Source organism: Triticum aestivum, chromosome 1A, assembly GCF_018294505.1.
Source record: "Triticum aestivum cultivar Chinese Spring chromosome 1A, IWGSC CS RefSeq v2.1, whole genome shotgun sequence".
NCBI lineage: Eukaryota > Viridiplantae > Streptophyta > Magnoliopsida > Poales > Poaceae > Triticum > Triticum aestivum.
The window spans coordinates 577713950-577723649 of record NC_057794.1 but is presented as its reverse complement, the minus strand read 5'-3'; the positions used below and the strand labels follow the sequence as shown (position 1 = coordinate 577723649).

The following is a 9700-nucleotide window of genomic DNA, read 5'->3' as shown; positions in this document are numbered from 1 at the left end:
TTCATGGGCATGCTATTTATTTATGTGATGAAGCTGCTAGAATTGCTAAACCCGATACTAAAGACAAGAATAAGCCCGTTGTTAGCATGCCTATTGTCTCAGATAAAATAGAAGATCATTGTTATCATGGCTTATGCGATATGGGCACTAGTGTTAGTGCTATTACTTTTACTCTTTACCAAGAAATTATGAATGATATAACGCATGCTGAAATAGAAGACATGGATGCGAAAATCTGCTTCTGAGCTCGGGCTCAGATGATCCCGCAATCCACACCCATGGTTTTGCATCAGGATTTGTGCTTCTTTGGGTATTTTCGGCCGTATTTTCGTTGTCTGGCGCAGCGGACTGTCAGCATTTATTGCTACGGAGCGTTGGGCTGCCGTCGCGGGACAGATAGAGGCCCGATGGCTCGTCATCTTATCTGAGCTAACGTCGTCGCGGGACAGCTCTAGGATAGATGGCTCGGCACTTTACCTGAGCCACCCTGAGCCGTATGACTTAAGTTTTAACACTGACGGCGTCAACACGTCTGGAAACATAAATGCATTGGCCTACCCTCAGCCCATCTGCCCAACGCTCTCATTCACTCTCCCATTCCCCCAGTCTCTCCATTGTTCACTCATACCCAGCTCCGTCCCCATCTCCAGCGACATGTCCGCTTCGTCTACATCATCTCTCCCCGTCCCGGTGGACTGGCTGCTACCCCTGATGGCATGTCCACTCTGCGGCGACGAGGTAGTGACAGCCGTCGCAAGGAGTGGGAACCAGGTTGGGCATCGTTTCTACAAGTGCATCCGTTATGATGCAAGTATTTTTTGATCCGATCTTGTCAGGTTTTTCATATTGAATCAAGATTTCACACACATCTCACCTGACTGACATAGAAGAGTTTTCACACACATCGTTTCGATGGACGCATGTTGTCGCTACGTCAGACGCATTTACATGCCACGAAGAAATGCTTGATCAAGGGAAAAAACAAAGGCCTCAACATCCAGACAACGCTGCTAGTCCCAGTCAGCATCAGCCAAAAAAAACTGCTCAAATGAAGTTGTTTCGCTCAAACATATTCAGTAACCATGATCATGGATACAAAACGCAACTCAACAGGATGCAACCACTGTAAATCAATTTTTAGCTTTCGAAATGCCAAGGCCTCCCATATAAAATTATGTATGATTCAAATAGAGACGGCAGGAATATATTTTTTAGAAATCAAATAGTGCAGAAACAACAATAAACATGGTAACAATACTAAAGTTTACGTGTTGATATCACCTCAAACAGCAGATGGTAAATTCAGACTAGCTACCAAATTTTTCAGAAAACCATAAATCCTTATGCGTGCTCTAGGACACAACTCTAGATCGTTACAAACATGGACAGTACATCTCAGACTAGCTATCAAATTGTTCTCACAACATCCCACATTTTTTTCTGCTTGCCCAAGGAATGCAAGACCATGATATCTCATATTGGAACAGCATACAAATCCTGATCCGGGACGGACTGCAGATCAGACCTCATGAAAAAGACAAATACATATTCATCGACCGAAAATTGCACAGCTCAGCTCTCGGCAAACCCAAGAGGCCTCTTGCATGTGTTCCCCGGTGTCCTTCTATTCCGCAGTTCTGGCATCTGCCGTTTCCGTGGCTTCTTCGGAGCATCCCCTCGCTCTGGACATGTGGTCCTCTTGTGCCCCTCGCGGCGGCAAATGCTGCAGAACCTGGTACTTTTACTCAGCCCTTCGTACAGTGCCTTCTCCCTGTTGCTTGTCGGCCTGCCAGATCCTCTACGCTTTTCTGGTGCTACGAGGCACTGAAGTTCATTCATGCCTCATGCCGACAGAATTCGCAGCACTGTTGCATTGGTCAGCCTCCTGATCAACCAAAGCAGGATCGCGGTTGCAAGTTACACTGGCATTTCCATTTTCAATGAGACGATCCTTGAATGCCAATCCATCCCGCGCGACCGCCAGAGGCGCTCCACCTCGCAGCAGAGTCCAGCCCAGAATGCATGTAGTCATAGCATGCAACACTTGCGTCCCCCATTCACACAACTTCCATGGCTTTAAAATATAATGTTGCATGCCTGTACGCACGAAAAATTATGCGATTTGTCGTTCTGGTATTGAACCAGGTGATCCGGTAGTATAACCCTCGCATCTCTTGTCCACCTTTTCAGGATATGGTACTTAGGGATTTCATCAAGATGTAGAATCTCCATCACCTACATTTTTTTCATAATTAACATATGTTAGTGATACATGTCCTTTTTTCCTTTGAAAAACTGAATTATGTACATCAATACACTTATGCAGATTACCCTCAAAGCATGGCAGCAAAGCATTGATTTCCTGTGTGCTCAAATTGACCACATTCGCACGTGAACATTGATTTGTCTTCGTTAACTGTCACCTCTTACTCCACTCTACTCCACTTCTCTCTCTTTGCTGCATTATTGTGAGTTGTGATGTATTTCCTCATCCTTTCTACTTCAGTCACATTGTATGCAGTTCCTTCTATTAGGAGGCGGCCAAATTCCTCAAACATATTCCTTGTATATATTTTGCTGGCATGGCGCTCTATCGCAAGGTTAGCCTGCCGCACGGCGCCTCCCTGACATAATGAAAGTATTAAAATAGATTTCTGTTTTTTACTGATTTCTGCTCAAGAACTGATCTTTTTTTTCCCGCAAAAAAAAGATCAGTTCTTGAGCAGAAATCAGTAAAAAACAGAAATCTATTTTCTTGAATGGGAGCAACATATTTACAATCATTGTCCTCTTCTCCTTGTAGCTTTCATTGCGCTCACGGTCAAACTGAAGCCTCATGTATTGCCGGACAAAAACATGCATCGGGCTTGCGGGGGGCATGTATGACTTCAGCATATGGTTTGCACTCTCACTCCTCTGTGTACTTGTCATTTTTTGCACAAAACACACCTCTCAAATATGGTTTTGCCCATTTATGTCTTGTCTCATATATTTGGGTCATATAGTTAGGCCCCCTCAAGTTGTACTTATCAAGCAGCGCGTCCCAGGCTGTTTCAAATTCCTCCTCAGCTAACATGTGGTTAACAACTTTGTGAAATTCAGCTTGGAAATCACACTTTTTCGTGTAAAACAGCCACAGTGTTTCCTTCGCCTTCTTCAGAACATGCCACTTGCACCAACAGTGGACAGTGTTTGGATAAATTTTCTTGATCGCAACCTCCATTGCTCTGCATTGGTCTGAGCAACCAAAAAACAGTTTCAATCAGAACCATAATTCAAGACTTATTTCCTTGCATGTTTTTATGTCATAATTCATTACTGCGTCCAGTGCAATTTGAAGGGATCTACAATAAAATATGTACAAGCAAGGGACATTTTTAGTGTTCAAATCAATCACATGTTAGTATTGTTTTTGGTGCAGGTCCGCCCATCATGCGAATGAATTCTGAAAACACGCCATTCGAAGCTCTCTTCCTGCTCGTCGCACATCAACACTCCTGCCAGGATGATACTCTGGTAGTGATTGTTAACTCCAACAAATAGACCGAATGGCATGTCGTACAGATTTGTCCTGTATGTGGTGTCGAATGTGACCACGTCACCAAAGAACTTGTACTGCATCCTGCTGCTCCCATTAGCCCACATGAGATTCTTCACCTTGTTGTCTTTCTCGGCGAGCACCACAAAGGAGAATCCAGGGTCACTCGACCGAATGTAGGCAAACACCTGTAGTGTCTTCCGTACATCATCTTCAACCTGCTCACGACTAATCTTCTCACAAATGTTCCTCAGTGTCCTTTTAGTGAAAGGCACCTTCTCAACCGAACCAAAGAAGCTCCCAATTATGATGTATACATTGCCAAGGTTGACGTTGTTCTCCCTCAACTGCCTTATTAAATCTTTGGTATAGACGTCTATGTGTTTATGAGATGGCTAGTGCACTTTCTCTCCCATTGTAAGCGGCATCGAATGATTGTGGCTCGCCCGGTGCTCTGTTATGTACCAACTGTTGTCTGATGCACGTAACAGTCTGATCAGAGCCGGGCACTCGCACATGCACGATCTGCTGTTTTCAGCGTCTGGTTTCCCCTGCATACCATACAACAGAGCTAGTCAAAGAATATCCCAGCAATTTGATATGTACAACCAAATTCACTTTGTACACTTTTTTTTCATTTTAATCTGAAACTGAAAGGCCGCTCACCGAACAACCACAAACTATCTCCTGTATGCTTTTGGTTCTCTCGGCGTTCAGCCTGCTTTTTCCATATCTTATCCCAAAACCGATTTCCCAAGAATACAAGTTGTAGAAATCATACGCCTCGCCCAGTGAATCAAAACTAAGACCTAGCTCAGGTCGGACCACATTCTTGTCAGGTTGCTCAGCGTATTTACGCATTGATAGCTCCAGGGCGCTCATCCTTGATGGACAGGGCACACGGTCCGGTGGCACACTCCCGAGACGAAGCCTGCAGCGAGTTGCAAGCCCCACAATTTACATGCTGGATGTCTATGAGATTATCAAACAAACTGATTGTCACGAACAAATGTCAGAGAACCATCTCTCCCTGTATAGTCTTGCAAAGCACAGTTTTTCAACCTCCCTGTGTGATCATATTATTTTCTAATCTAAAAAAGGCAAAGCCTAGTTCGTCTAGAAACAAAAAACACAAAAACCAATTTTGACAGTTCACACCCGTACCATCAATTTTTACATGTCTGCATTTCTATGTGAGAGAAGATTGGTGAAACAAGTAATTACCCCCACTCCCCACCCCCCCCAGCACACACACACACACAAGATTTGTTTCATCTGAATATGTAACCAAGGATCAATCGGGCGCCTACTTGTAACGGCAGTAACAGAAGATACAGATGGTCGTCGTCGGAGCCTCACCTTTTAGTCCAGCCGGGGGCCTGCGGATTTACTCTTCCCGTCGACTGGGCAGACCTCGTCGGAGATTCATCACGCCTACGCTGGCCACCTACCTGAGCGTCGGTGAGCACACCATCGCACACCATCTCAGTTATCCCGGAATCAACATCCCCCTGGCGAATATCCTGATTAGCAGCCCCATTATCCAGAAGGTACATCAGCGGGACTGGATCTATGTGGTCAAGGTTGTCGGCAAACTCCTCCCACACGGGGAACCTGCGTACAGAACGGCGAATCAGTCGCATAAGATTAGTTATCTTTCACAGATCAAGCTTATCCTATCGTCGTTCCTAGGAGAAAAACGGACCAGATCTGCACGGGAACGAACCTATCGACCGCATCCAGTAGGAATTCCATTCCCTCGATGTCCATCCGCACCCAGCTTCACGGTCAAGCACCGTCGACGGCACTGGCGCCGCCACCCGCGACAGCAGCCTCGGCGAACTCTCCTCCTTTTTTTCTTCGACGGCGGCGAGGGGCCTCTAGAATGAACCACCGAAAGGGATATCTCTTTCCTATTTTTTCATAACACACGGACGGGGTGCGGCCGACAAGCGGCTCAGACAGCGTAATCCATCTTGCACTCCTTATCTGATCCAGGCCCAGACTAGAAAAGCTAACGTCATGGTCCACGGCCTACTCAGGATTGCACGTTCCTGGTCCACGGCCCATTCCGACTACCCGCGACGTCCGTTCGACCGCGGGGGGCCAGCCCCACTTACGGTGCACTGTTCCATACTGTATTGGGAGGTTTTCTCCATTTACCAACGCTCGCACAGGACAGGCCAGCTGGCTTTCTCCAAATCCCAAGACTGCAACGGACGACGCAGATTATGGGTGCAGCTGAGCCCGAGCTCCAAATCAACGCACTCACATGGATGTCACTATTAAACTTGCTAATAGAGATACTATTACATCATTTGGGATTGTTAGAGATGTTGAAGTCTTGTATGGAGATAGAATACCCAACTGATTTCCTAGTTTTGGTTTCCCACGAGATGATTTTTGTCTCATTATCTTTGGTAGACCTTTCTTGAACACTGTTAATGCTAAGATACATTGCAAGAAAGAAACCATCAGTGTTAATTTTGGTGATGTGTCTCATGAGTTTAATTTCTCTAAGTTTCGTAGGCAACCTCATAATAAAGAATTGCCTAGTAAAGATGAAATAATTGGTTTTTCTTTTATTATCGTACATCATGTTGATCCACTAGAACAACATTTGCTCGACCTATGTTTTGAATGAATAAAGATGGCGAGAATTAGAATATCAGTTGGGTATTCTATCTTTCCCCACAAGATGATAAAAAACAAGTGGCCCATGCAGGGCATGACATAGCCAAAACAAAAAGAAAACGTGAATCCTGAAATGTGATCCTACAGCTGTGCACTTAGATGTATACAATACTCATTTCTTATCTAGATGTGTTTTAGCAATTCCGTTTCTCAAATTGCTCGCGGGAATCCTTGACCGAGTCCCGTGAGGTCTCCGTCGACCTTCTTTTGCAGTCCCCTAACCTGAGACCAAGGCTCAGATCCTCTCTCGCATGATGTGCTTTATGGCTTTCCTAGCCCGCAACCATGCCTCCCGCGGACCAAGAGGATCTCCTTCCACTGTTAGGGTTCTCTCTCTCTATTCCGGTCCAGGGATCTTGCCATCAGCAAGCCCGCGTCTCTCTCGATCGGAGATAGCACTTCGTAATTTCCGCTCATTTTATTCAAGAGCCCTCGGAAAAATCTAAGTTTTTAGCCCGTGTTTTTCTGTAGTAACGCTTGGATTAATCAGTACTCGGTGGTTAAGAGCATCTATAGCCGGACTTTGCAAATCCGACCCCTCCAACGCCAGCGGATGCACCCAGGCGCATCCGCGGGCACTGACCAGGCACGTCTCAGATTAGCCACTTTGCATCTGTCTCTCTCATATTTCATCCCCTAGATTCATTCAAAGCATATAAAAGGAATCCTATGTACTACCCTAGCTACTTTTCGTTGACGGAGATGTCCATGACGACAGTGCCGGGTGCCAACTGGATGGGCGGGTAGGAGGGCTCATGCTCATCCTCCTCCTGCTCGACCTCATCCAGGTAGGCGAACATCTCCGCCTCCTCCGCGGCCTCTTGCGCCTCCATCTCTTGCCGGCAACGGCGTCTTGCCTCCCAAGCCGACTCCGACCGAAGGGAATCGAGAAGGCAAATTTTTGTTTTTGCCAATTTTCCTTATGCCACTCTAGATTTTGACATTTCATTTTTGCCACTCTTAGTTTTTTGACAATTATCACAATTGCCATTCCTATGGCAAAAGAAAATATTTCAGAGTAGCAATTGTGATATATTTCAAAAGCTAAGAGTGGAAAAAATGAAATAAAATTATTTTGCTTTTGCCACGGAATGACAATTATGATAATTATCGAAAGCTAAGAGTGGAAAAGGTGAAATATCAAAATCTAGGGTGGCATAAGGAAAATTGGCAAAGTCTAGAGTGGCCAAAACAAAAATTTCCCAATCGAGAATGGTCTGCTGCTCTGCCTGCAGATCCCCGTCGCCAGCGTCCCCCACATCCTCCTCCTTCTCCTCAAAGTCCTCCTCCTCCTCCTCGTCGTCGTCGTCGTCCTCCTCCTCCTCCAACTCCTGCTCCGGATCCACTGCATCCGGAGGTAGCCCCACGACAATTCGGGCTTCGCGCCTAGACCGGATCTGCTCAAGGAGCTCGAGTCGATGCTCCGGCGTCAGAAAGGGCTCGCTCTTCACCCGGCGGCGTGGGGGCATGGCTACTAGGCGGACGAGTGGAGTGGAAAGTGGCGGCGACGGCGGCGGATAGGAGGAGGAGAATGTGGATGGACGATGGTAGGGTTTGGTGCCGCCGGTCGAATTAAATAGTCGGGCAATGCACTATGCGACCCGACGGAGCTGCGCCACGCGGCACCACCGGTCGACGGAGGAGACAAACTTCGGACCGCCGGATTTGAGGGCGTTTCCGGCTGAGACCCCTTCATCAGTCCGACGTGGCGTGCCCCGACCCTCATATTCGTCCCATATTTGGGCTGGATAAGGGGTGCCAGTCAGTCCGGGCGTTTGAGGTCTGTTTGATGCATCCGTCTGGATAAAAAAAAAGTGACCAGTCGGTGACTAGGCGGGCCGGATGTATGAGGCGGGTTTGAGAGGTCCGGCTGTAGCTCTAATTTAGTTGCCGATAATTTGGGTACCGTTCGTATCTTTTGAGCTAGTCCGAGTTCGGAAAGGAAGGAGGCTCACACTTCCGAATCAGTAAGGAAAACGTTCTCGTGTCGTGCCAACCGCCTATACATATACTGCTCCTACGCAGGGTTGCAGACGACGGCAGGGGACCGGTGGACATACAGGCTTGCAACACACCGGAGCTGTCTCGTCCACGTCGACCCTCAGCAACAGCCTCATCCATCATGTCGTCGCCAACACGGCGCGCCCAAGTTCCCTGGTCGAGCATCCCCACCGAGCTTGCGGGCGTCGTGCTCCGCCGCCTGCCTTGCCATGCCGACCGGGTCCGCTTCGCCGCCGTCTGCAAACAGTGGCGCGCCTCTGCGCGGCAGACCTCTCCGCCCCCGCACTACCCGTGGCTCGCCTTGCCTGACCGGACATTCTACAGCCTGCCCGGCTCCGCCTTCCGGCGGCTGCCGCTCCACCTCGACCGCCACCGGCAGCTGCCGCACGCGCAGAGCTCCTGCGGCGAGTGGCTCGTGTTCGAGCGCTTCGACGGCGCCTACACGCTGGTCAGCCCCTTCTCCATGTCCACCACCATCCTGCTCCCCGGCCTCTCCGGCACGTATGCTCCCAACGTGCCTCTCCTCGTCGCAACCGACCAGCCGGTGCCCGACATGCTGAAGCTCGTCGTGTGCTCTGGCAACCTCGTCGCCGCGATCGTCAATGATGACGAGGCATTGACGTATAGCAGCAAGCTTGCCTTGTGCCGGCCAGGGGCGTCCTCGTGGTGGTCGAGCACACCCGACGAGCTTCGAGACCTCCAAGACATTGTCTCCTGCGAGGGAAAGCTCTACGCCCTCGACAAGTTCAACGGGCTCTTCTCCGTCTCCGTCGGCACGGACAGGCGCACCGGCAATCCGACTGTGTCACGGGTCGAGCGCCTCATGGGTAGCCCCCACGGGGTCCTCAAACACTCGTCGCGATACCTGCTAGAATCAAGCGGCACGTTGCTGCTGGTCTGCAGGGAGGACGCGATGCTCGAGGGGTTCAGCGGCGGCTCGATGGGCGGGCTGGAGCTGGAGCTGGAGTTCGAGGTACTCAAGGCGGACGTGGAGAGGTCGCGGTGGACGAGCGTAAGGAGCGTGGGCGACGACCGGGTGCTGTTCGTCGGGCCATGGTGCTCCCGGGCGGTTCATGCTACCGGCGAGCATGACCCAATCTACACCGCTGGGAACCGCATCTTCTTCATGGTGGACGCTAGCGCGAAAAGATACAATCATGGATACTACGGGACACAACAGGAGCCCTTCTACTGCATCGTCTACGACATGAGCACGCAGCGGTCGGAGTTGTTCCTGGAGAAGCCGGTGCGCCCGTTAAAGGGCTTCCCGGTGACATGGCTTTTCCCTCCAACCCAGCGCTAGCTGCGACTGAATGGCGAATGAGATCTAGCTCGATGTTGGTAGGCTCTATAATTTTTATTCGGCACCGTGCACACATGCCAGCGTGTGCTTCAAATAAGAACGCATAAACACTAAATCAACAAGGCACTGCACTGGCCCCTCTCTTTTTTCTTTTCGCAAATGTG

General features: G+C 49.1%; 2 protein-coding genes across 3 annotated transcripts; one reads left to right on the top strand and one right to left on the bottom strand.

Moving 5' to 3' along the window:
* Window positions 1-1240: 1240 nt before the first annotated feature.
* LOC123069326 (protein FAR1-RELATED SEQUENCE 7) lies at window positions 1241-5521 on the bottom strand. Of its 2 annotated transcripts, XM_044492164.1 has the most exons (7): window positions 5265-5521; window positions 4898-5152; window positions 4205-4469; window positions 3398-4089; window positions 2779-3237; window positions 2332-2624; window positions 1241-2235 (listed from the first exon to the last, which is right to left on the bottom strand). In XM_044492164.1, exons 1-4 carry the CDS (start codon window positions 5306-5308, stop codon window positions 3934-3936), a joined length of 720 nt encoding a protein of 239 aa, XP_044348099.1. In that variant the 5' UTR covers window positions 5309-5521; the 3' UTR covers window positions 1241-2235; window positions 2332-2624; window positions 2779-3237; window positions 3398-3933. The 2 variants fall into 2 exon arrangements, with proteins under 2 accessions (XP_044348099.1, XP_044348097.1); XM_044492162.1 differs by having other exon boundaries at window positions 2779-4089.
* Window positions 5522-8285: 2764 nt separating this feature from the next.
* On the top strand, window positions 8286-9692 carry LOC123182189 (F-box protein At2g17036-like). Its single transcript, XM_044594689.1, has one exon. It carries the CDS (start codon window positions 8355-8357, stop codon window positions 9534-9536), a length of 1182 nt encoding a protein of 393 aa, XP_044450624.1. The 5' UTR covers window positions 8286-8354; the 3' UTR covers window positions 9537-9692.
* Window positions 9693-9700: the final 8 nt, after the last annotated feature.

Excerpts from the sequence above, each read along its gene's own strand:
- LOC123182189 (XM_044594689.1), top strand. The coding sequence starts at position 8,355 with ATGTCGTCGCCAACACGGCGCGCCCAAGTTCCCTGGTCGAGCATCCCC.
- LOC123069326 (XM_044492162.1), bottom strand. The coding sequence starts at position 5,308 with ATGGACATCGAGGGAATGGAATTCCTACTGGATGCGGTCGATAG. Across the intron at positions 5,153-5,264 it reads CTACTGGATGCGGTCGATAG|GTTCCCCGTGTGGGAGGAGT; the intron begins GTTCGTTCCCGT and ends TTCTGTACGCAG. Across the intron at positions 4,470-4,897 it reads GCCCCCGGCTGGACTAAAAG|GCTTCGTCTCGGGAGTGTGC; the intron begins GTGAGGCTCCGA and ends AACTCGCTGCAG.